Below are 27,896 nucleotides of genomic sequence, written 5' to 3' on the forward strand. Positions count from 1 at the left end.
TGGTGAATTGCTGCACTTTGGGCAAGACCCGTGATGTGAAGATACGCATTGATGGTTGGATGACGCGGAAGTGAGAGCCGTCGTGGAATTCTATTAATCATGGAGGGCTAATAGACGTGCACAAGTCTCTAAGGTAAAAAATTATAGTTTAAATTATAATTTCTGAAAGCAAAATAAATAAATAAATAACAGACTGGGGTCCTATCTTCGAAGGATAGAATTACTATACACCCATGTACTTAGCATTCAGTACAGCCTTCAGTTGGAGCAAGGCTAGGAGGGATAACTGCAACGAGTTTTGTAACACGTAAATAATCAAGTCACATGTTTGGATCGATGCCAAGCTAGGTAACTAAGTATCGTTATTTATTGGAATTGAGTATATATCGTTATTTTGTGGAATTCATACTATTAACCATATATAAATAGAGTTATTTATCTCACTCACTCATTTATCAGCTACGATAAGCAGAGCGTTCCCTATATTACTTACATGTCTTTTTCTTTTCTTTTTGGCATGTACCAGCATCTGGTCCTCTTCAAATAGTGTTTTTATCAGCAGCGACAATTCTTCATCGTTCATATAAGCAGCAATAATCATGATTTGTTTGTATAAGCAGCAAAATAATTCAATGTTCTAAAGAATATGTTCTTGTTTCGGGGTGGAACCAAATATAGTCTTTTTACAAAGTTGAATTAATAGCACTTTGAAAAAAATGGAATTAGACACGCACCAAAACAGTGAAAGGACAATTCAACACATACTTCTGAAGTCACCCGATGTTTTTCATAAAACAAGCTCTAGGTCTCTGCTTCAGTGAACTATTGTCATAAAACCAATCAATTAAAAGTATTGACTCATCATATGAATGAATGTCAGAAAGTAAGCACGATCAATATTATGTTATATTATGTCCTGAAGCGATTTTTGTGGTTAGGGGCACTTTGAAACATTTTACAATGAAAATTAGCGGCAAGCCAGTATTTACAAGAGTTATGCCCCTTTCTTCCGTAATGGCTTTGTCCAGGCTCGTTGAGAAGTTGCACAATTTAAGACGTTTTGAGTGCTGCTGAAGTTACAAAAGAAAGGTAGCCTTCCTTTAGCAGACCGACATAATCATTTTATACTTTGAACTTTGTAACATAGGTTTGTGGTGATTGACAGTTGAGATATAGCGAAGTAAACATGACAGAATGAGGATCCAGTTAATTATATATGGTACTGCAGTAAGTAAATATGGAGGAACCTGAAGTAGGAATTGAAAATATCAAATGTGAGTCTCCTCACTTGGTTCAACAGGTCAGGTCTCCAAGTTACCCGAGTCACCTGTTTGTTGCTGGGTTTTTTTCTGTTAGCCAGGTCTGTTTTCTATTCATGAATCTCAGACACAGCATGATTTGACAAGTAGCCTCTAGAAGATGATGTCATGTTTAGTGGCATAAAATGATGGTTCCATGTCACTTCGTATCCAATCAGCTTTGTTACTCTCATGTCTATTCCTTATCCAGATTACTTACACAGTGCTCTTAGTCTGTTTTTGTGCCGAACATATTTGCAGATTCATAAATTTGTTGCCAGATTGATTGTTTTCAGACGATACAACAAGGCAGATTGCGCCACACAGATACTTTGATACTTTGATGATAGTTGTCTTAAATAAGTTGGTCAGGTGTTTTTAAATTGTTCATGCAGTAATCAAGAAATGGTAATCAAGAAAACAAAGTATGTTATCATGCATCGCAAGATACATACATAACAAGTATTGCATTCAAATTCATTAATATTGAAGTTCATTGTTAATATATGTTACCAGTGAGTGAGTGAGTTTAGCTTTACGCCACTTTTAGCAATATTCCAGCAATATCACGGTGGAGGGACACCTGAAATGGGCATCATGCATTGTACCCATGTGGGGAATTGAACCCGGGTCTCCGGCGTGACGAACAAACGCTTTAACCACTAGCTAGACTACCCCACCGCCCCAATATATGTTACTAAAAGTTTCTACTTCCACATGGACATAATGGGTACAGATCCTACTTTTGATTATAGTAAATGTTACTAATACTTGTTGTATTCTGCTAAAACTGTAATCTATTGTCATGTGCCGACTTAAATTCCTGTCCATGAATTGTATGGAAAACTCATTTCATTAAACAACCTGCTTAAGAATTGACATGCACAATTCAATAGTTCTGGACAGAGACCATATACCATATACAGTAAATACTTATTTTATGGAGCCAACATGTTTTTCAACTAAAAAATGTCCAGGGACTCTATTTTACTGATTGTAGACATCAAGTTTTGTTTTTCGAGGTGAAAGGCAGCAACATGGCAACTTCATTTGATCAAGCAACATTACAATTGACATCTATACATACTTTCTAATGAATTTATCACAACTTTGCTTTAGCATACACAGTTTGTAGGAACAGATCTAACAGTTATTTACAGAGTCAGTTATTTATTTTGGGCTTTATTGCACACAGATTTCATGAAGATGACATGCTGATTTAGTGCATTCAGCAAGGGATACAATATGTCGTCAAGAGGCCGCAGCCGAGGTCGACCTAGAAGGGGAGGTAACTCATCAGAATCTACGTCAGGAGGTGCCCTGAGAAAACTGAGACATGAAGGAGACGGCTTTGAAGCCTGGGTGAGGAATAGTCATTTAGCCTCAACTACAGGAACCTGTTACATAGAACTAGTGGTGACAGGCCAAAGGGTTTATTGCCATCAATATGATTTGTAGAACCTGGCAGGAGTTGTAAATCATTGTGCTGCTTATATTCATGGCTTGTAAGATTGTCAGCGTGACTGTTTGCACAGTGTTGAATGGGGGCTATTCAGGCAACATGAAGCTTACCAAATATCCATTTCGTTTAAGCCAGTTTGAGCTCCTGAAGTAAGTTTATATGTTTATTATATGTATATGCTGGGTTGGGGCGTCCTTGACAAGAAGGTGACATTTTATGTTCATAAAGTTATCTTATAGCAAAGTGCTGTACCGTTTATTAAAGCTGATTTAGTCTATGGAAAGTATTTGTTGTAGGGAGGGTACATGCAGGCCAAGATGCAGAAGCTGAATGATCAGTTCAACACAGCAGGGGGAACATCTGGATCAGACATCTTCAATGGAATTCATGTCTATGTCAATGGATACACAAGTAAGTTATGGGCAATGAAGTAGCCTAGTGTATAAAGCGTTCGCTCATCAAGCCAAAGTTTAATTCCACTCCATAGGTACAATGTGTGAAACCCATGATGTTCCCTGCCATGACATTGCTGGAATATTGCTAAAGGCAGCGTAAAATCCTAATTTTTCACTCACATTTAAGTTACATATACACCTGCATTATTCCAGATACCTTGGGGTGGTGGTGTATTTTACATGACTGACAGTGAGTGAGTATAGTTTTACGTGGAACCCGGGTCTTTAGCATGGTGAGCGAACGCCTTAACCACAAGGCTACCCGACCGCCCCTCACATGAATGAGTGAGTTTAGTTTTACGTCGCACTCAGCAATATTCCAGCTATATGGCGGCGGTCTGTAAATAATCGAGTCTGGACCAGACAATCCAGTGATCAACAGCATGAGCATCGATCTAAGCAGTTGGTATACGATGACATGTGTCAACCAAGTCAGCGAAGTCTGACCAGTTGCCACTCGATCTCCGATCGTTTTAGGAGCACAACTTGAAAACCGTTTTTGGCATATATATATCAAACAGACTTTGAAGTGGTGCCTTTTGCTATTTGCTGATTTTTGGCCTTTATAGTTTTCATGATTTCCATGGAAACAATTTGGGCTGGGGGGATTTGTCATCTTCTGATGACTCTTGTTTAATGATTAATGCATCAAAATGTTTACCATAGTTTCTGTAAGACAGGAAATATTCTTACTCAGATGCAGGAAATTCAGACACTTTTCCTTTGTCTGTGTGTGGGTGGGTGTGTGTGAGAGAGAAAGACACAGAGAGAGAAAAAAACACACACATTAAGTTCACATTTATAAGTGTATATAACCGAGGAACATCTGTCTGATCTGTCAGTAGCCATGGTAACAGAGACAAAGGAAGCTGATGTCAAAATATGTCTATTACAGAGCCATCCTCTGATGAGTTGCGCCGTCTGCTGACCACCCATGGAGGGACGTTCGAGCAGTACCTGTACCGGACACGAGTCACTCACATCGTGGCAACCAACCTCCCAGACAGCAAGGTCAGAGAGCTGAAGGGGATGAAAGTCGTACGTCCAGAGTGGATTACAGAGAGGTAGGGACCTAATTAAAGTGCTCAAACAATAGTTTTGAGGTGATGTGGACGAGTGTAAAAGAAGTTTGAAGACAGACAGTGGGGGTGTTTTATCACAGCATACTCACTTAGTGTGGGAGCAAAGCAAGTTGTGGATGCAGCGACAGACTAGACTATTCATCATATTTCAGTGCTGGAACAAGGGGTTAAAGTACTGTCGGAAATAGAAAAACATGTTTTTTTCGCTTTTATATCTACAATTTATGCAGTTAATATGTGAAAGTGTGAAATATCTGTTAACTAAGTTCAGCCTTACTACCGTCTCAGTGGTAGAGAGATAGGAAACATGGAAAAAGGACTTTACTGAGGAGAGATTAGTGCAGAAATAAGCAATGCAGTCCAAAGCGAATTATTTGGAACAGACCATGACTTTATGCAAATTAGTGTGCGATGATACTGTATTGCAAAGGACACTTTTTAAATGCCCATTAAAAAAATAAACTTATCTTTATTATAAGCGATAGCTGACGTAAACAATAATAACTTTAATACTGAAACTATTAAGGATGTAGCTACCATGGAGTCTCACTATCACTATAAAAAGAAACAGGTAGGAGGGGTCGTCTCAAACGGTGGTGCGGTTGGGCTGGGTGATAGAGATATCAGCTGAGATGAGATAATCCTTCAGGGGAAATAGACTGGGGAAGCAAACAGCATGTCATAACAATTTACAAATACTATCCAGTCCTGTCGATCATTGGATGGTCATGCCACCTATATATTTTGAGACATTCATTACAATGGCTGGTATAAGCTTTTCTATGGGTATCATACTCTTTTACATATCTCAATATAAACTTTGTGAAAGAAAGACACGTAAGATGTTAATCAATAGATGAGACATATTCAACACACATGAGAAAGCATAAAATATCTTTGAGATGACCCCCTGTGCCCGTAGGCAGCACATGTATTTCATGCCAGGTGAGTCTACGGGCCGTCGTCATACCTGGCTGAGCGACCTAATTGCCATCTATTTTCTGATCTATTGTTTTCAGTAGCTATTGGTATTTTTTCTAAGTTTTGCCCAATTTTACAGGTAAACATGTTTTTCTGGATATCCTATTACGCATTCCACTGAATGCCCAGTTAGGTTATTTCGACATATACTAACTGCAATTGTGTAAATTTTAGGGATACAGAGTAACAGCCTAGAAACAGGTTTTTCTATTTCCGACAGTACTTTAGCAGTGTTTAAAATTCCCGCCTGCCCGACCATCCGGAATGGTCTATTTTCATCTCGGACGGTCAAATTTCAAAAGTAGCCTGTCCGGTGGTCAGGTAGATGTTTTTACCCCTAACAGTAAATATTTCATAACATCAGACAGGTTCTCTTGTCGTCAGTTTGAGGTGTTTAAGGTATTATGATAATTATGTTAAACTATTTACGATCAGACAGTTCATTTTACAATAACCAATTACAACACATGTACTTTGAGTTTACTAAACTCGGTACATTGCCTGTTAGTGCTATATTGTTCATTGCGATGCCTACAAACAGTAAAGTATTCAGAAACCTGATTTTTTTAAACCGGACAGGCAAGTTTGTATCCGGACTGGTAATTTTTCGAAAACGTAACAGATGGTGAAATATCCGAATGTGAAAATGATAATAATCCCGTAATCTCTGACGTAAATTGCGAACTCACAGAACAGATACTAGACTCGCATATAACTAGGAAAGAAATATTAGACAGCATCCAGAATCTTGAGCTTAACAAATCCCCAGGAATAGACAATATGATACCTGAATTGTTTAAATATTCGGCTGACCTTCTCACCCCATACTTAGATTTATTATTCAACCTGATACTTGAAAAAGGTAACTTCCCTAAAGAATGGTGGAATAATAGTTCCTTTGCACAAAACTGGCGACTTAAACAACATTAATAATCATAGAGGGATAACACTTCTCAGCATTTTCAGTAAAATTTTCACTTCAATTATTAATAAGAGGTTAGTATTCTGGGGGGAAACAATGGATAAGTTAACTGAATGCCAGGCATGTTTTAGACAAGGCTACACAACCATTGATAATATGTTTGTTGTACAAGTATCATCCAGAGATACCTTAATATTAAAGGGGAAAAATTTTATGCGTTATTTGTTGACTTTGGTAAAGCGTTTGACTCTGTCGAAATAAATAAATTATGGAATCTTCTAAACACAAGTAGACTAAGCCCCATAATGAATAAACTCTTAAGACAGATATATGAGAATGTTAAAGCTTGTGTAATATAATAATGTAGTATCAGGAACCTTTGACATACAAGTAGGAGTCAGACAAGGCGGTGTATTGAGTCCCTTCTTATTTTCTTTTTTCATAAAAGAATTGGCCATGCAGATCGAGAATAATTGTACACAAAGCGTACAATTACATCCTGATTTCTGTTGCTTTTTGCTGATGACATTGTATTAATATCAAGTACTATTATTGACCTGCAAAGGCAAATATATGAACTGGAAAACCTTGGTGAGCAGTCAAAGCTGACAGTGAATTTGGATAAAACAAAAGTAGTGGTATTTAAAAATGGGAGAAAACTAGGAAAACATGAAGAATGGTATTATAAAGATTGTAAACTTGAAACTACAAATTCTTACAAATATCTAGGTGTATATTTCACTAATCAATTATCCTGGTCATTGCACGCAAACTATGCAGCAGTGCAGGCACAGAAAGTACTTCTTGGAATCCTAAGACAAATACATATTCTTGGTGATCTCAGTATGAATTCATTTTTCAAATATTTGATGTAAAAATATATCCTATTCTTTTATATGGTGCAGAAATTTGGGGATTAATTACACTTGGAAAATTAAAAATGGTACATTTGTATGCCTGTAAAAAGTTTTTGGGTGTTAAACAAAACACTCCAAATATCATGATTTATGGAGAATGTGGCAGGTTTCCTTTACATATACACTCTTATTTTAAAGTAATTCGGTATTGGATAAAGTTAATACACATGCCAACCTATCGCTTACCGAAGAAATGTTATCATATGATGCTTTTATATGATAGAAATGGACACAAAAATTGGGTGAATGAGATTGAACAGTTATTATTTTCTACTGGATTTGGAGATCTTTGGCATAACCAAGAAAATGGTATATATCCGGAACTTATCAAATCATTTACTCAAAGACTAGAAGATCAGTATTTTCAAAACTGGCATTTTTGTTTTTTTATCTATTTCAAGCAAATGTGACACTTACCTAATGTTTAAATACAATATCCATGCCGAATTCTAGCTATCATGTTTAAATGTAAGAAAGTATAGAGTAAGTTAAACACGATTCCGATGCTCATCTCATGGACTTCTAATCGAGAAAGGTAAATATGTAAATATGGATAGAGAACATAGAACTTGTAAATTATGTAATACAAATGCAATTGAAGACGAGTATCATTTTCTTCTTGTATGCCCTAACTACACTAATCTTCGAAGCAAATATATAAGAGAAAAATATTATGTCCATCCAAACAGCCGTAAGTTTTCACTACTGCTAAACAGTTCAAGTCCTAAAGAAATTGAAAACCTGTCCATGTATATTTTCTACTCATTTGTACATAGAAAACATATTGTTCCTTGAACGTGTATAAGGCAACATATATAGTGTACTATAGGCCTGGGGCCTTTTCAGTACCGGAATAAGATTGACACATATTGAGATAGATATGATCATGCTCACTCTTCGATTCATTTACTGGTCAATTTCAGTGTGGCTGCCGGCAAGCTGCTTCCATACACCAACTACCAGCTGTACACAGCGCAGACTAGATCACAACACGGTCTCACATCCTTCACAAAGACATCCATTCTCAGCCGATCATCAAGTGTCTCCTCCAAAACCTCGGAAGCATCTGTTGGCTGCACCCAGTTCAGTAAACATGGCAGTGTGTTAAATGACAATGACCTTTACCCTATGTCAGATGGAGACAGTTCGGATGAAGACTTGGCCAACCTCCGAACAAAGGACATAGAAAATATGCATGACACCAGCAACGAGAACAGTCTGGACACTATTGATGAAGAAGTATCTGTGAACCAAACCCGCACATCTGCGGAAAAACTAACAGGGTCTTACCATGACAAATTGTCAAATAAAACAATGGCACGGGCTGGAGATTCTAATTTTCTCTCAGAATTTTATACTCATTCCCCGATTGCATCATATATCAACTTGGGGGGCAGAATACCGCGCCTATGTGAATGAGCTGCAGAAACAGAGTGATGGGTCATTTCCAGGGCGACAGAGGTTACAGCAGTTTCACCAGGACAGTGTTGCCAGAACCGGGATCAATAACTTCACATCGGGCTCCTGCAGTGGGAAGCCCAAGAAGGTCATCATGCATGTCGACATGGACTGTTTCTTTGTGTCTGTTGGGCTTCTTGACAAGCCGGAACTCAGAGGTATGCTGCTTTCTCATTGGCTGAGATACTGATCATGCAATTTTCCACAATGGTTCATGAATCCAAATGTGAATTTTTTTTAAAAGATAAAGTTGAAAAGCCAACATGAATATCAGCAGAGCAGCTGGTTATAATTAATAACATTTCATTCATTTATTCATTCATTCATCTGTAATCATGGACATTTGTTGATTAAGACTGCCCTCAGCAATATTCCAGCTACATGCTGGCAGTCTGTAAATGATCAAATGTTAACCAAACAATTCAGTGATCAATATCATGAGCATCGATCTACACAGTTGGAATACGATGACATGTGTCAACCAAGTCAGCGAGTCTGACAACCCGATCCAGTTAGTCGCTCTTACAACAAGCATGGATGCTGAAGACCAATTCTAACCCAGATCTTCTTGGGTTGCAACCTGTATTGTTCGGAAAAGTAATGTCCGTTATCTGACTTGTGTGTGATATATGTGTTATTGCCCAGGTCGCCCCATCGCTGTGACCCACTCCCGGGGCAAGGGGGCAGCCAAGGAGACCCCAGGGTCAGACTTCGCCTTCGAAAAGAAACAATGGGAGCTGAAACGTCAACAAGGAGGGAAGAAAGGTCGAAGGTCACATCATGTCAGTGAAGCTGATGGAAGGTTTGACGAGGAAGAAGAAGAAGAAGGTGAAGGCAGTGATTTGAAGGGGAAAGAAATTGACTTTCTCGTACCAAAGGGTTCCACTGGGAAAGATACATTTCATTCTCTGGCGGAAATTGCTTCCTGTAGTTATGAGGCGAGAAAGGTGAGACAGTTGAATTTGGTTTTGAAGGATTTAAGTAATCAAATAATTGTGGTGTATTTTTTCATACACTTCTGGTTTGACCTGATAGTACTTTATTTGGGCCTCTATTTTCAATGTCATTTAATCTTTTATATTTTGACAGATCTGTGGAGAGTTCAGTTGTGTAAACAATAGTAAAGGGATACGTGATAACAACTATAAATATGATAATATCTGTGAAAATTGTAATGATATTAAAACTCATGTTCTGCTTTGTTCATATCTAATCTAAGGGCTGAAAATAAATTAAAAGGAGAGTTAGTATTTCGATCCTCTTTGTGTTGTGTGTTATATGTTTTTTAGATGACAGCTTTGGAGTATTTTATTTTGATATGCACTGAGAAAATGAATATATTTATTCACAGTTATTTCAGTTTTATCATGTGCTGTCATTTTACTCAAAAGTTAGTAAGTTTAGTTTTATGCTGCTTTTAGCAATATTCCAGCAATATCATAGAAGGGGACACAAGAAATGGGCTTCACACATTGTACCCAAGTAGGGGATCAAACCTGGATCTTTAGAGCAAACACTTAACCACCAGGTTACATCACCACCCCTTATTCAAATGTGTTTCAAGTTGTCGATGTTTACAACATTGTAGTGGCAAGAACAAAGGATCAATATCAGGAAGAATTAGTGGATCCTTGCAAACCAAGGGAGGCTACTCTCCAGACAACTCTTCTATCAACACCCTTATATACATTGAAGCTGTTGTTAGATTTGACTCGTTATAATCTTGTTCTCACTCTTTCAGGCTGGTGTGAAGAATGGGATGTTTATGGGACCAGCCAAGCTACTGTGTCCCGATCTTGTGACCATTCCCTACAACTTTGACAAATACCAGGAGGTGTCTCGAGCTCTGTACGACACAGTGGCAAGGTAAGTCTCACATTACTGCAGCTGGAGTATATTATAAGTTGTTCACTGGTCACGAGGGGGGCATGGGTTGATGTACCCTCGATGTTTGTTAATGTTCCCTGAGCCCGAAGGGTACATCAACCCATGGGCCCCGAGGGACCAGTGAACGACATATTTATCTTACCGAACACCTTAATGTTAATTTTGAATTGTTTGAAGCACGGGTACAAATCTTTTTGTAGCCATCGCTAGATTTTGCTGACAAGAAAAACAGATTTAGAGTTATCTCCCTTCCATCGATTTGCATTTGCAAAACATCGGTAATTTCCGTACATCATACGTGACTCAATGTAATTCGAGATAAAGAATTACTACCACGAAGTACAAAATGAGTTGCCATTGACAGCGGGGTACATTGAAATGTTACTCGCTTGTAAGCAGGGTACATTGAAAATAATAGAAGAGCGCTCAGCGACATTCATGTGTGAGGTAAGATAATGGTGAATGTGTAGAGACACAGTTATGTTTGTAATAGGAATATATTGAAATATGGCTCAGTTAAAATCAGTGAAAAATATACCTTCATATTGTCAAGCAATTGTTAACTAATCAGATGTCAGAAAATACATCTCATATCATTGCAGCCTGAATTTAAGGTGTACATGGTCAATGACACAGTTACGTTCATACTTGGATGGCTAAAATATGTCTGTGGTGCCCGAACATTTCTGCTGGGCTCCCTTGAAAGTCAGTATATGTATTGGGGCGATGGGGTAGCCTAATGGTTAAAGGGTTGGCTCGTCACGCCGAAGACCTGGGTTTGAACCCCCACATGGGCACAATGTGTGAAGCCCATTTCTGGTGTCCCCCGCCGTGATGTTGCTGGAATATTGCTAAAAGCGGCGTAAAACCAAACTCAGTCAGTCAGTCAGTATATGTATTGTAAAAGCTTTCTGAAATGCCCACACTCATGCAAGTGGGCACACTTTTAAAATCAAGCTGTGTTTTTGATGTGGCATGATTTGATTATTTACATTTCAAATACATAAGGTAAACTTTCTGAGACATATATAAGATGTTATGTATGTAATCCAGCTAAAATGTAATTACAAACACACATGTTGCCACAATGGCTGTACCTTGAATGACTACGTTTGAAGTTAACAGAAGTTGTCTACCCCTATCTCCAATTTAGTAAACTGTTAGTAAATATGGTTTACACTATATTATTCATCTCCGTTCACCTGCCTCTAGTTTCACTCATGACATCGAGGCAGTGAGCTGTGACGAGATGTTGGTGGACTGTACCGACCTCCTGGCCGTCACAGGCCACACCTGAGGAGTTTGCGACGTTGCTGAGGAAGGAGATCCACGACAAGACTGGGTGTACTGCTTCAGCCGGCCTTGGTAATGGTTTTACTGTTTACATCTGGCCCCGATTTCTTGAAACAAACTTAAGTCTGAGTTTTGACTTAAGTTAGAGTAGTACTCAAATTTATGAAAACGCAGGAAATTGCATTTCCCAGAATGAACTGAAATTGATATTAAACTCAAACATAGTAGACAATTTGAGTTTGGTGGATTGGTTACTTAAGTTGTTTGAGCTTTTTTATTTTAAAAATGCAGTTGAGTTAAAAATTCAGCTGTGTCAAATTGTCAAGCTCAGTTTGAAATTTGAGCAAAAACGTAAGTTTGTTTTGAGAAATCAGGGCCTGGTCTCAGACTACAGTCTTTGCTATCTGTAGTAAAATGACTGCCCACAATAATTGTAGACTGTTCTCCTGACTAACTTGATGACTAACTTGCCACTTGTCACTAAACAGGAAAATGTCAACCAGAATCCACCATAATAATAATAAACACAATAAACTCTGTCAACAATGGTCATCAGAAGTATTGAGGCAAAAACACATTCTAGAGGCATTGTAATAGCCATGTGTACAAAATGTTCACTAGACACGCTGAAAGCCAGCTTTGATTCCCAGAATAGGTACAATGTGGCAATCCCTATTTTTGGTGTCTCCTGCCATGATATCACAAAAGTGAACCATACTCCCTCTCATATTATAAGAATTTGAAAAGATTTATTTAATATTTTTGTTCCAGGCGGGAGTATTCTGCTGGCTCGTCTTGCCACAAGGTCCGCCAAACCAAATGGTCAGTTTTATCTGACCGCAGATGCTGTTCCAGAATTCATCACTAAACAATCCATCCGAGACTTACCAGGTGCGTATGTGGACTTGCTTGAGAACACTTATTTTAGTTAGTTATAACCATATGTTGTTAAATTCTTTTCCTAAAAAATATACAGAATATGGCCAGGACCCGAAAATGAGTGTGTTTGTTATAAACCTAGTATTATGTATTTCAACTTTTCTGAAATATGTTGATAAGTTTATACTATGTTAGGCCTTATTTTTTTCGTAGGTGGTTTAAGATACCAAAGGACAGCAAAACAAACACTGAAATTAGAAAGACAACAACATAACCTCTGACATTTTTTTTCATTTCTACAAACAATGTTTCACAATACAGTGAAATGGAAAACTAAATTCCAAACTGATCCTTACTTCGAATTCTTTGTGTGGCATATTTAGAAGCTGGTGAATCAGATAAGGAGAAACTTTATGACTGATCTTCTTTATTCAGGTGATGCGCATCAACAAAGCAGTTGTTCAGTCATAAAGTCATACTCTTAATTTTCAGGGGTCCTGACACTTAAACATTATTATTAATACTGCTGTTGTATTGTGTATCATGGTTATCACATTGTTACAGTAATTAAATTGCAAATGATACCATAACCCAGCTAGTAGCAAACTCAGTGATGACTTTATTGTCACTTGATTGGAATTTTTACAAAATGTATTCGGACCTTTTCTGAGTCCCTGTGGAGGCGCTAATAAATTTTGTTGCGTCCATTGTCAATGTTTATGAGTATAGATGCAGGAATTCGCATCCTGTAAATCCCTGTGATCCTATGAAATGGTTACGAACAAGTTTCTGACTCATTCACACACTATGTGATTCAGGTGTGGGGTACTCCATGACCAAGAAGCTGACCACCATGAATGTGACCACATGTGGCGACCTCCAGAAGCTGTCTCTGGTCGCCCTTCAGAAGGAGTTCGGACCCAAGACCGGACAGTCCCTGTATAAATACTGCCGTGGACAGGATGACCGTCAGATCAAGATGGAGAAGGAGAGGAAGTCGGTGTCTGCAGAGATCAATTACGGAATCAGGTTTCAGAGGGTGGGTGTTTGTAAGGTTATTCCACTTCATCAAGGCATCATTTTACTGATGCCAGAGATATTTTGTTTTTGAGAACACACCTGTTTGATTAGCTGTTTCCAGGTCCACCTTCTACATTTTAACCATTTTCATAAAAGGCAACTAACGGGATCAGGCGTTCAGACTCGCTGACTTGGTTGACACATGTTATTGGTTCCAAATTGCGTAGATCAAGGCTCGTGCTATTGAACACTAGATTGTCTGGTCCAGACTTGATTATTTACAGACCACCACCATACAGCAGGAATATTGCTGAGTGCAGCGTAAAACTAAACTCTCACTCACTCACTCACTCACTCACTCACTCACTCACTCACTCACTCACTCACTCACTCACTCACTCACTCACTCACTCACTCACTCACTCACTCACTCACTCACTCACTCACACACTCACTCACTCACTCAAAAAATTGATGTAATTATTTTTTAATTTTGTGAAGTTGAGTATTGGCAGATCCATAATGCAACTGAAAGTGATGTGATTGTTCAGATTCATTGGTAGTTTGATTTTGTTTTTATCCCCCCGCATATAATGTGGGGGGATATAGTCGACGCCTCATCCGTCCATCCGTCCGTCCGTAATCATTTTGTTTCCGGAGCATAACTCAAAAAACGTTCAATATTTTTCAACAAAACTTGGTAGATATATCAAACAGAACCTTAAGTGGTGCCTTTTGCTATTTGCAGATTTTTGCATTTTAATTTTCCCGGTTTCCATGGAAACGATTCAGACTTAGTCGCAAAAGGGAGGGTTGGGCTTTGTTTCCGGGGCATAACTCGATAACCGTTCAATATTTTTCAACAAAACTTTGAAGATATATCAAACAGAACCTTAAGTGGTGCCTTTTGCTATTTACAGATTTTTGTCATTTATATTTTTTTCGGTTTCCATGGAAACGATTCGGACTTAGTCTCAAAAGGGAAGGGTGGGTTTCATTTCCGGAGCACAACTGGAAAACTTCTTAATATCTTTCAGCAAAACTTGGCAGATTACTGAGGCAGATGACAAAGTGGTGCCTTTTGCTATTTGGCAGAAATTTGGCATATTTATTTTTCCTGGTTTCCATGGAAACGATTCTGACTTAGTCCCAAAAGGGAGAGGTGGGCTTCGTTTCCGGAGCATAACTCGAGAACCGTTCAATATTTTTCAACAAAACTTGGTAGATATATCAAACAGAACCTTAAGTGGTGCCTTTTGCTATTTGCAGATTTTTTGGCGTATATATTTTTCCTGGTTTCCATGGAAACAATTCAGACTTAGTCCCAAAAGGGAGGGGTGGGCTTCATTTCCGGAGCACAACTTGAAAAGCGTTCAATATCTTTCAACAGAACTTGGCAGATATATTAGGCAAATTTTGAAATGGTGCCTTTTGCAATTTACAGATTTTTGGCATTTATATTACTCATGATTTCCATGGAAACGATCTGGACTTAGTCTAAAAAATAATCAAGCTGGACTTTAAGTAACTGTCAGATGATTTGTTCTTTCAAATATGTGGGGGGCGGGGGGATATGTCATCTTCTTATGACTCTTGTTCTGAATTTTTGTTACTTTTCATGAACACAAATATATAGAACACCTTAAGTCTTTTAAAATTTGTGTTGGGATCAGATCCATAATTCAAGCCCATTTCTGGTGTCCCCTGCCGTGATATTGCTGGAATATTGCTAAAAGCGGCGTAAAACCCAACTCACTCACTCACTCCATAATTAAAGTGACAAAAACAAATGAGTTTTTTCCGTGTAAACTCATCAGTAAGTTGATTAATTTTCTTGTTTTTAGAGTTACCTTCTGTGAATATCAAACTGAAGAACATCTTACAAAGTTTGAGAATGTTTAAAGGATTCACAAATAATTCATGCCCTTTGACAGGAGTCTGAAGCGGAGAAGTTCCTATGTGACCTGGCAGAAGAAGTGTCGACACGCCTCAAGAACATCAACATGAGGGGCAAGACAATCACGCTGAAGCTGATGATAAGGCGAGGGGATGCTCCCAAGGAAACAGCCAAGTTTATGGGTAGGATTTGACTTGAAAATATACTGAGTTCCCTAGTATATTGATGATTGTTGTATTTTTCCTTATCCTGACTCATGCTTATGTGCTTATCTTCTTCTTCTTTGTGAATGGTAGTGGAACACTTGAATCCCTTGTAGTTCATGAAGAGGACGTAAAAGTTCTCTCACCCACGTGTTGCCTCCCTTTTCCCACCAAAACAGTCATGTGACCTGCCATGCTTGTCAGGATAAAATGTATTTTAAAATATCACATTATGGTAGTTACTTAAAAATTACATTATGCGACGTATGTGTGTACGCCCGATTCTTGTTGTTGTTGAAGTTATTAGTGTTAAGGAGGAATAAGGTTACAGACAATAACACTTTTCAGTGGATTGGTGAGATATGTTCATTGTGTGTTTGATTCAGGTCATGGAATATGTACCAATGTGTCAAAGTCCTCCAGCCTCCCGATGGCGACGGATGATGGGAAGGTTATTGCCAAGGAATGCGTTGCCATGATGAGAGCCATGAAAGCTAATGCTGCTGACTTGAGGGGTGAGGTGCACTAGTTTCACTGTTCCATATACTTTCTTAAGCTAACCCATGAAGATCTGGGTTAGAATTGATCTTCAGTAACCCATGCTTGTCGTAAAAGACAACTATCGGGATCGGATGGTCGGGCTTGCTTACTTGGTTGTCATCATATTCCAACTGTGTAGATCGATGCTCATGATGTTGATCACTGGATTGTCAGGTCGAGACTCAATTATTTACAGTTCCCCGCCATATAGCAGGAATATTGCTGAGTGCGGCATTAAACAACAAACCAACCTTTTTCAGCTATAGTGTACAATCAGTGTAGGATCAATATAACAGCAACATTTAGGAGTTCACTTATTTCATGATTTATCAACCCCATCATGTTTCAAGTGTGGAACAGATCCCTCGTACTCCATATTTGTCATAGACTGAGATATGTGACCTGGGCCTGGTTATTATAATGTGAAAGGATGGACGTTAGGATTATCTTTGTGCAGAGATTCCTGGTTGTGTCACTGTTAGCTCAGGAGCTGAACATGATAAGGTGTATGAGAGAAAAGGCCAAGCAGTTTGGTGTAGTGGTTAGTGTCCGCCCAGAGAGTAGAAGGTCATGGGTTCGATCCCTGTCCACGTCATACCAAAAGACGTTAAAATATGGTACTTGTTGTTCCCTGCCTGCGCTCAGCATTTATGGGTACAAAATGGACTGGTTGGCTTGGAGTCAGTATAATGTGTCTGAGTGGGGTATTCATGTTTAACTGCAGCATGGTATCTCAGTGAGCAAGCACTATAAAACCAGCTGAAGTCTTGGCTAGTACAAGCAGCCACACATACACACGCATGCACACGTCGTCATATGAGCAAAATGTGTGACGTTAAACCCGATTTTACCTCAACATGCAGTGTTGCTCTTTCTGTATTAGTTAGGCCCTTTGTGTTCAAAAGAAGTGTCCAGGTGGATTGTGTGGAATGACTAGACTTTTCTGATTGCCTGAGTTTCTTGGTTTTACGCCGCTTTTAGCAATATGCCAGCAACATCACGGCGGGGGACACCATAAATGGGCTTCACACATTGTACCCATGTGGGGATTCGAACCCGGGTCTTTGGCGTGAGGAGCCAACGCTTTAACCACTAGGCTACCCCACCGCCCCCCTTTCTGATTGCATTTGTCATCATGACCTGATAGAATGGGACGTTGCTCATACTATTAATCACTAGATGTCTATTCCAGGCTCACAGACTCTCAGCCCACCGTGTTAGTTTGTATATCGCTGACTGTTATTAGACACTATTAGACACCATTCACCTATATCATTTTAAACAATTGAACCGCCGCCATATGGCAGGAATATTGCTGAGTGCAGCGTTAAACTAAACTCACTCACTTAAACAACTGATTTTGCATGTGTTGCAGATTGGAATACAGACTCACAGGCTGGAGAGTTCCACACTGGGAAGGTCGTCTACAGGTCCAGGCAATCAGAGCATCCTCAGCTCTGCTGTCCCCAGAAACAAATCCACGTCACCAAGTGCAGCCTCCCAGACCAAGCCTGTAGCCCCTCACAAACAGGATGAACAGGAGTCTAGCTTGACACAAGCCAAGGGGTCTTTTGATTGGTCAGATAAAAATATGCCTACATATGTGTCCGATGATGAGGAGGAGATTGATGATGTTGGTGTTGGAGACGAAGGCAATGCTGTTGTCTTTAGTTCTTGCAGTCTGCCAATACTGGAAGAACTTGCTCGGTGAGTGAATGTTACTTGACAAACTGTTTTGTTTAAATTTAACATACTTAAATGAATAGTACTCATGGCATGATAGATTGTATAGATATAATATTATGAAAGATTCTTCTTTCTAAGATGCTTGGTGAAAGATCAAAGGCACCGACAGTACTTTATCAGACAATAATGTGCACTTTTTTGCATTACATCACAATGTATTGGCGTCACTGCACCATTCTAGTCTGCCCCCTCGTAATCGAACAATTCTGCATTGTGTCACAATGTAAGCGATGTCACGATGCATGTCAGTTGTCATCGCCTCGTACAGCTTCCTACAGTAAACTACCCTGTTGCATCGCGTTTCTTGGTTTGCAGTTGCTTCCTGCAGCTAATATCACTGGTGGATTCATTACGTCTGTGTTTTCCGACGGTTAAAATGTCTCAATTCGACTCAAAAGTTTTCAGCCACACGGTAACGGTCGCAATGTTTACATTCCCACAATGCAATCGTGGAATGTTGCTGGACTACTCAGCTTCATCTAGATGTACTGATCTAAACTTACGTTGGTAGTAGAAATGTGACGTTCATATTGCCCCATATTGTTTACGTTAATCACAGATGTAATTAAAATGATTTAGAGAAGATATTCAATCCGAACGTAAACCGTCATCAAACTGTTTATCATTTGTTTTTTTGGTAACGTTAGTCTTAACATAGGGGGGCAGACACATCAATAGAACAGCGTGCCAGTTAGCCCTGTGCGAGGATTCTTAATTTAGGTCACCGACACTGTTGTTTGTTTTCTGCCTTAGATTAATCGTAATTATCCTTAGAAAGTATTAAATTTGGCATCTTAGAAAAGAAATACAGTTCACTCTACCACCATGTATAGTGTAATAAAGCACACTTTCGCCCTGAACTATTATAACGTTAAAGCACTCGGACAAAAGCATCCTCGTGCTTTAGCTATAATAGTTCAGGGCGAAAGTGTGCTGTATTACACTATACATGGTGGTGGAGCGAACTGTATTTCTTAAACAGAAGGCATATTTTTTGTTATTTGGTTTCTTGTAAAACCAACTAAACATACTACCAACTTTTTTTCCCACCTACAGATACAGAAAATACTGTTTTACATGCCTGAGAACATTAATTTTTTTTTAAAAAAGCATTATGTTACAGTTCACAGAAATATAAATGATGTATTTGAAATGGAGTCGTTATTTCTGGTGTGCATGTATAATATTTATTGTTTAAAAACCTCTGCTCATATTTTGGGTACAGATTGTTGTGTTCTGATAATTATAGCAGTGATCGCAAAGAAAAGAATTAACATAAATGCGACAAAAACGTTTCCATAATCATAAGAAGTCTCTGTTAAAAGCAGTGAATGACTGATTTGGGTTTTAAACCTCTATTAGCAATATTCCAGCAATATTGCTGTGGAACACCAGAAATTGGCCTTATTCATGTGAGGAATCAAGCCAGGGTCTTTGGCATTGAGGGAATGCTTTAACCATAAGGCTATTCCACGTCCCCAACTGAAAAAAAACTTTTTTCGATTCTGACTATGTCAAAAGTATGTGCTCATGAATTACTGTCAAGCAGTGATTATGCAAGGTGTGCCCCCAAAAAATTCATTATATCCTGCTGAATGGCAACTGCAAAGATATGTCGAATGTTCCCCTCTAAAATCATGGGAACATTTTGTACATTTTGTATAAAGAATTGCATCAGTCATCAAATGTGGAAAGCACACACAGTGAAAAAGTCACAAGACACCAGGACTAGTATTCCAGATCTGTGGATCAAACCAGTGTTATGTAATCAGACAAACACCCATTTGATTTACAGTCGATCTTGTGTTGATTTACAGGAAAAAGACAGCAAAGAAAACGACGCCACCTCTACCCTATCTGCCGGATTTCGGATCCCCTAAGACACCTGTCAGGAAGCAGACGGTTGAATCTCACAACGAGGCTCACGACTACTTCCCTTCTCCTTCACAGGTACATGACTTGGGTTTGACAACCTTGTGTACATTACAAACGTAGTTGTGGTACGTCATCAGATGTGGCAATCCAGATTGTGATTACTAGAACAAGCTCAGGTGTGGCAGGTGTAATGGTTCTGATAACCATCATAATCTCAGATGTGGCAATCCAGATTGTGATTACTAGAACAGGTTCAGGTGTGGCAGGTGTAATGGTTCTGATTACCATCATAATCTCAGATGTGGCAATCCAGATGTGGCAATCCAGATTGTGATTACCAGAACAGGATTACTAGAACAGGTTCAGGTGTGGCAGGTGTAATGGTTCTGATTACCATCAGATTGTGAAACTAGAACAGGCTGAGGTGTGGCAGGTGCAATCAGATTGTGATTACCAGAACAGGTTCACGTGTGGCAGGTGTATCAGATTCTGATTACCAGAACAGTTTCAGGTGTAGCAGGTGTAACAGATTCTGATTACCAGAATAGGTGTCACAGAAGCAAGATATTCTGAAATAAATATGTTGTGTTTTCTGATTTCAGATTGACCCTGAAGTGTTGAAGGAGCTACCGCCAGATATTCGGGCACAGATTGAGAAGGACATGGGCACAAAGAGGGCACAAACGAAGACCAGCACTGTACCAGCCAATCAGGGAGCAGATGAAGTTCCAGGTTGTTCTCATTGGCCGTCTCAGGAAGCAACTGTAACCAATGAGGATGAAGCACCTTACTCACCAGAATCCGGTCCTTCAACAGTTGAAGCAGAAGGTGGAAGCAGCATGGAAGCCTTACCGTCGTTCTCTCAGGTACATCAGTGTGAGGCAGTAAGCTAGCCACTGGGTCCCAGCAATGATCTTGGTTTACTTCCTTACAACCAGATGTGTGAAGCAAAACGGTTTTTGGAATACTTTACCTCTATTACATCATGGCCATAAATTCACTTTACAAAATCTATATATTTTCAACAGATGGTAATCGGTATTTGGCACCCTCCAGTATATGTAGAACATGATCCCTGCCTTAAAACTGGAGATTACCCTGACAGGGTGCTACTTCCCATCCGAGCTCTGAGATACCATAGCAACTCAAGACCATAAACATACACCAATTGGCTATTTGTCTCTCTTCTGATACAACATTACCATGGTCCTTGTGGCAGTTCGCTGAAAACCAGCAGATACCCAAGCATAAGAACATACAATTCTGAGTAATGTAATTACAAACTTTAGATTGGCGAAAATCTGGGTTGGTCTTAAGTAACACTTGTAGTGTGTGAGTGAGTTTAGTTTTACGCCGCACTCAGCAATATTCCAGCTATATGGCGGCGCATGAGTCTTGTAAGAGGTGACTAACAGGATCAAGTGGTCGGACTTGCAGACTTGGTTGACACATGTCATTCTATCCCAATTGCCTAGATCGAGTCTCATGCTGTGGATTGTTTGGTACAGACTTAATTATTTACCAACTGTCGCCATATACATGCAGCTGGAATATTGCTGAGTGCAGGATTAAATAACAAACAAAATAACTTTGGGATATTGCCAACAAACGATACTGACTTAATCACCAACTCATGTCATGGAAGCCTGTTTGTTACATAGGAATCAATCCTGGAGAATATACTGCAGCACATTGTCAGTTGTTCAGGGATGCCAACTCATGTCATGGAAGCCTGTTTGTTACATAGAAATCAATCCTGGAGAATATACTGCATGACATTGTCAGTTATGTATTCAGCGGCGTCCGTACCTACGTACGTCCCAATTCTTGTTAACCCGATATCTCATGAACTCTTCAAATTTGGTGACAGCAACCATTGGGGGATTACCCAGACACCAGTCGATTTGGGTGACCTTGATCTTATCTTCAAGGTCACCACGACACTTTGAACACTTTCAAACTCGTGTTAATGTGATATCTCATGCATGTTGTATCCAATACCTTCAAATTTGGTGACAGCCTACATTGGGGGATTACACAGACACCAGTCGATTGGGGTGACCTTGACCTTATTTTCAAGGTTACCACGACACTTTGACCACTTTTCAAACTCTTGTTAACGCGATATTTCATGGACTGTTGTATCCAATGTCTTCAAATTTGATGACAGCCTACATTGGGGGATTACACAGACACCAGTTGATTTGGGTGACCTTGACCTTACCTTCAAGGTCACCACGACACTTTGACCACTTTTCAAACTTATTTAAACGCGATATCTCATAAAACATTGCACCCAATGTTTTCAAGTATGTTGACAGCCTACATTGGGTGATTATGCAGACACCAGTCATTTCAGGCATCTTTTATGTGACCAAAATATAAAAAGTAGTAAATATAGATATTCCATTCTTTAGCGGCGGGGGACATTGCCATATCAGTTGCAAACACTTGTCCAGGGATGCTTCCAAACATGCCTCTGTGATTGTGACATGTCTTTTTATGAACGGGTAGTGAAATAAAGCCATGAAGTACTCACAGAATATAAATGTCCCCTATGCCTTGTATTTTTTATAGTTTTGGGAACCCTACCAATGTCTCACATTAAGGACAAAGCTGATGATTAAAAGGCTAGGACACCTGTATGTGTTGTCAACCATCAAATAATGCCATTTATGCAATGTTTAATGCAAACACTTACTGTTATCCTTGCTGGAAGCAGTCAGTGGCAGTCAGGGTTGTCAGCAGCAGTGATGGAGAAATGCAGTGTATACAATGAAAGAGTGAGTGAGTTTAGTTTTGCGCCACACTCAGCAATATTCCAGCTATATGGCAGCAGTCTGTAAATAATCAACTCTGGGCCAGACAATCCAGTGACCAACAACATGAGCATCGATCTATGCCATTGGGATACAATGACAACGAGCCTGACCACCCGATCCCATTAGTCGGCCTCTTATGATAAGCATGGGTTGCTGAAGATAAGATCTTCATGGGTTCGATAAATGAACTGATGTAGAATTCCAGGTACAATCTGCATTTTTTACCAAACACATTTCCATATTTTTCCTTCAGTATTGATATTGGTGCACTTTATGTTTCTATCTATCTTAAAACAAATAATTACTCTCTCTCAGCTGGACATGAGTTGTCTTAATGCTCTCCCTGAAGACATGCAGAAGGAAATCCGGGACGAGTATGTTCGTCAGGGCCAACATTCAGCAGAGCCGACTGAGGATAATCAACCTCCACCCCTGCAACTTCAGCAGGCCAAGTCTCCCTCCAAAGGAAGAGAGCCAGCTAGAAGGTCACCCAGTAAATCACCAGGGCGAAGCAAGAAAAACAGTCCTGTCTTCAAGGTCCCCAAAGGATGTCCAGTAGGTCGAAAGAAGCTGAGTGCAAAGAAGCTGGAATTCGCAATACAGCCCAAGATAACAACTAACTATGGGGTGAAGGTGAGTAATTACAAAATCACCCTGGAGCTAAGATAAACAAATCATCATCAGATACTTATTTTCAGATATTGCCAGTATTTTCTTTCCCTTCTGTTTAGTTTTCTCAAAAAGCAATTCAGAATTTTTGAAATGGAAAGATTCTTCTGTTGATATCCATGCAAGGTTGACATTCACAGAAGAGATATTAAGATCTTTTTTCACTGCAGTTTCTTTAATGAAAAATGTCATGTTCAGTGTATGAAATAAGGCCGTTTCGACCGCCCGAGAAGGATGATCTAAATTGACAGCTGGTCAGCCTGATGATCTGGTCTTTAGATAACATGTTCCATACATCTGAGTAAATATACCATATCTTAAAATCTATCCTTCAAATTGAGCGTTACTATAGACTTGACAATTACTGTTTGAACATTGAACCTTCGTATCGCAAGCTCAAAGCACTGCGTTGACTTGTTGAGTTCTGCAAATATGTTGTAAATACATGTCTCAGGTTCATTGAATTATTCATTGTACCTAAAAATTGAGTTTTTCTTTGGATTGTCTGGTCTGGTTAAATCCATTTTGGGCTGGTAACATTTTGAAGTTACCAGCCCAGATGTCTGGCTGGGTTTCTGGCTTATTTCATACACTGTCATGTTGCATGTTTCAAATGGCCCTAACAATGATGAGACTACGTTGAAACTTTACAGGGCTTATTTGCATGATCAGTTTTGTTTATGGCAATATGATCACCTGTGATAATTATTTTGTTTCACAGAAATTCAACACAACAATATTAATGATTTATTCATGATGCTAAAATCATGTATATTTAAGTTAAAAACTGTGTTTTGAAAACATAAGATTGTCTTTCAGGAACAATATACCCTGAGCGTGAAAACATTGAATAAGTAACACAAGACGTACCGTATTGATCATTACAATAAGGGATCGTTCATAATTTATGGCTAGGGGGGTGATGATGATTTTTATGGAGAAGCATGTACAATGTGAATGACAACCCCTAAAATTTATGTACAAAATAAGTGCATGTCATGTACAAAAAATGACCCCAGCCCCTTCCAATAATTTCTAATCATAATTTTAAACATATTTTTATGTATTTTTGCTGGCAGACACCCCACCCCCTAGTACCTGTGTACAAAATTGCTGATCCCCTCTAGCTCCCCAGAACAAAATGGGTGACCCCCCCTTAAAATCATCATCACCCCCCTAGCCATAAATTATGAACTGTCCCTAAGAGCGTTTAAACTGATTTAAAATTTAAATGCATACAAATGTAAGAGAAACGGCTCTTCAAAAGTTGAAGGACACAGGATGATGAATATTTTAGTATGTCGTTGTGATCATAACCTGACATTTTGGTGCATCCTCCGTCAAACTTCGGGTTCTGTTGATGTTGCAAAAACAAATATCCCTCAGAAGTTGTTAATACTGTGCTTGAGTTTAGTTGCAGAATCCCAATCGTTAAGGTATTGACCGCTGAGAAATGACGTTCAGATCATTCTGAAACACTGTGACGAAATTAAAATAGAATGGTCTGATGTACTCTGTGGTTCAGTTGCTAGGACATTACAGTGGAAGTTTGTTCCCACACTTACAGGATGTTTACAATATGTTGCAGAACTCAGGGAAGAACCTGACTGAGACACCACAGGCCACGCCCATCCCTGCCCCTCCCCCAACAGAGCCTGATCCCACAGAACAGGAGGAACAGGTGAACCTCTGTGGAGCTGTTAGTATGGAAGAGGTCAAGCACCTGCTGGTGGAGTGGCTGGAGGCTTGTCCAGGTAGATAGGATTGGTGGACAGTTGAATTAATTAATTTATGGATGGACTGAATGGTTCTAGTCTTGCAGGAGTGGACAATGTCCACTTGTTGGTTGGTTGTTTAACGCTGGCAGCCGTCTGAAAATAATCGAGTCCAGACCAGACAATCCAGTGATAAACATCATAAGCTTCAATCTATGCAAATGGGCTACACCAAGGCAGCAATGCTGACTACATTACACCATTGGCAGCAATGCTGACTACTTGACTAGCATTGCTGATTAATTGTCAGCATGGGGTGCTGACTACTTAGAAACAGATTATTGTCGATATCAAAGTAGTAATTGGGTCTGGGAATTCAGTTGGGTGTATCTAAATGATAAACTAACATCCTTTGGTCTCCGATCAATCTGCTGTGGATCTCCAAAACTCTAAAACCAGTAGTCACTTGAGCTAAGACTTTCTCCCTCTATTTAAGCTTTCAAAAGTTCCATCAAAACCTTCCTCTTTAGGAAATATTACAAAGTCTAATTTAAATCTTCAGCCACTTTCTTCTTTTATACACTGAAAACTGTTTTTCCTCATTTGTATGTCCTTGATATTGTAGTGCTTTGAGCATACATTTTGTATTGAATTCAGAGCAATATAGATACACATATGATATTATTATATTGAATATGATAATAACAAATAATCCCATTTACATGGAAACAGAGCCCCAGTGAGAGGGGAGGTTCAAAACCTGAGGAAATCTAGACTTGCGTCAATTAGGGCTTTAGCATTGCAGATAGGGATAAACAGAAGGGAAAATAATGTGGTTCAGGGACTGTGGGACAGACTAGTTTACAGGTTTATATGATGTTTGCTGACTTATTAACAATTAATTGAAATGACATAATTGTGTTGATGTTTTAAGTTTAACTGGATCATCAAAAAGTATCGCCACACTTATTTTCATAAAGACACACCTAAATTATCCGTCTGGTGCCTTGTGGAACCTTTGACAAAATTTGCTGTTCTATCCCTGGTTGCTGAAGACAGACATGCAGGTTATTGTGGATGTCAAAGTAGTAAATGGTTCTTCTTCAGTTGGCTGTAGGGCAGGTGGGGTAGCCTAGTGGTTAAAGCATTCGCTAGTCACACACGAAGGCCCGGGTTCGATTCCTCACATGGGTACAATGTGTGAAGCCCATTTCTGGTGTCCCCTACGTGATATTGCTGGAATAATGCTAGAAGCGGTGAAATACTACACTCACTCTCTCAGCTGGCTGTATTCCATTTCTGGTGTCCCCCGCTGTGATATTGCTGGAATATTGCCAAAAAGCGGCGTAAAACCATACTCACTCACTCACTGTATTCAAAGTGATATTGTGTGTACACTTATGGCGGTGTGTGTGTGTTGCAGAGCCCCAGGAGGAGGACATCAGTGTGATGCTGGAATATCTGGGTCAGCTGGTGCTGGACCACAACCTGGAGCAGGTCGACCTGGTCCTCAAGTTCCTTAACAGGTCAGTGAATCTAGATTGTTTCATTTGACAATTCATCAACATGTCATACAGAATCATGGGAACCGTGCCAGTTACATTTGCCAGAGGGGTACATATGTATGTGATCCAGACTACCAGTTGTCAGACACTATTTTATGGACGCTGCAATGTCTGAGTGGGTTAGATCGCTGACTTGACTGTGTGATGTCGATCAGGTGCCTTAGGCTCAGACTGTGGGTTTGATTCCTGGAAGGGACTCAACCCCCAAAAGTACTAGAATCTGTACTTTTCAGAGAAAGTGTAATTCCAAATGTTACGTGTGCAACATCATACAATATCCACTTTGTTTTGCTGATTTTGATCATCTTATAAAGGTGAGCTTCTGTACCTAAATTGAATTGCTCTAAATAATGTTTTGGTTTGTTTTTCAGGAAAATAAGGAAGCTTGCCAACACACATTGGTATGAATCATTCAAGAGTATTCTCACAAGCACACAGGAAGTGATCAAATCTATCCACGGATGTCAACTCAATGTTGATTGGCTGCTTGCCAGATGAAGCTACATGTATACCAATCATAATCTATTTATTTTGTGTCATCTCAACTGATCACAGGTGCTTTGCATTGTTATCATGCTGGTTAATGGATAGTGTGCACTCAAGAATCATTCTCAGCTTCCTGGAAAGTATACAACCAAAGCTGTCTATGAGGAGGCATATAATCCTACCGGGTACCCATTAACTTGTGTGAACAAATTTTGATGTCACTTGTCAAAGAAACTTTTCATGTGACACTTCATCTTCAATGACAGGCAGGACCAAAATCAAGAAGCTTTTTAGATCAAGACACCAAACATTATCACCCATCTAAACACTCTTAAACACAACTGAACTGCACCTGGTTTGTTACCTGTGCGCTTTTATCAGGACCATGTACTTATTTACTGACCAAATGGTGGTAAGGTAATGATGAAACATTGGTAATGAAACACTGAAAGATGACAGAAACACACTTATTGTAGAGTTTTAGAATGGCTTGGAAGTACCACTAAATAACACATACAGTGGAGAATATTTTTTGTGAGCATGAAAATCTGCAAATGTGTCATTTTTGGTACAAGTAATGTGCAAATTTTCCTTTTCAAATTCATAATATAAGTTGTATGCTTCTCTCAAGGGTAATACAGTCTGATGTACGCCACTTTGTAGCAGTGTTACCCAAGCCGGTAGGCGATGTACGCCTCTTTGTAGCAGTGGATTTTTTAAATCA

At 39.3% G+C, this 27,896-nt stretch overlaps 1 protein-coding gene and 1 long non-coding RNA gene across 2 annotated transcripts; one reads left to right on the forward strand and one right to left on the reverse strand.

Moving 5' to 3' along the window:
* LOC124260899 (DNA repair protein REV1-like) lies at positions 1-27,871 on the forward strand. The gene is given in 21 exon segments (XM_046695222.1): positions 1-133; positions 2,494-2,660; positions 3,057-3,171; positions 4,111-4,279; positions 8,041-8,482; positions 8,484-8,733; positions 9,221-9,522; positions 10,317-10,441; positions 11,675-11,749; positions 11,751-11,827; positions 12,527-12,646; positions 13,453-13,673; positions 15,589-15,733; positions 16,141-16,270; positions 17,669-18,001; positions 19,858-19,990; positions 20,518-20,781; positions 23,053-23,370; positions 24,995-25,160; positions 26,545-26,647; positions 27,058-27,871. Coding segments are annotated over 20 exon segments (3,732 nt in total). The 5' UTR covers positions 1-133; positions 2,494-2,543; the 3' UTR covers positions 27,185-27,871.
* Positions 3,523-25,353, reverse strand: LOC124260902. The gene is made up of 3 exons (XR_006894207.1): positions 25,300-25,353; positions 22,129-22,134; positions 3,523-3,569 (listed from the first exon to the last, which is right to left on the reverse strand). It is a non-coding gene; the product is annotated as an uncharacterized LOC124260902 (long non-coding RNA).
* Positions 27,872-27,896: the final 25 nt, after the last annotated feature.

Source organism: Haliotis rubra, unplaced genomic scaffold (assembly GCF_003918875.1).
Source record: "Haliotis rubra isolate DU_JTF1 unplaced genomic scaffold, ASM391887v1 Scf780, whole genome shotgun sequence".
NCBI classification, from domain to species: domain Eukaryota; kingdom Metazoa; phylum Mollusca; class Gastropoda; order Lepetellida; family Haliotidae; genus Haliotis; species Haliotis rubra.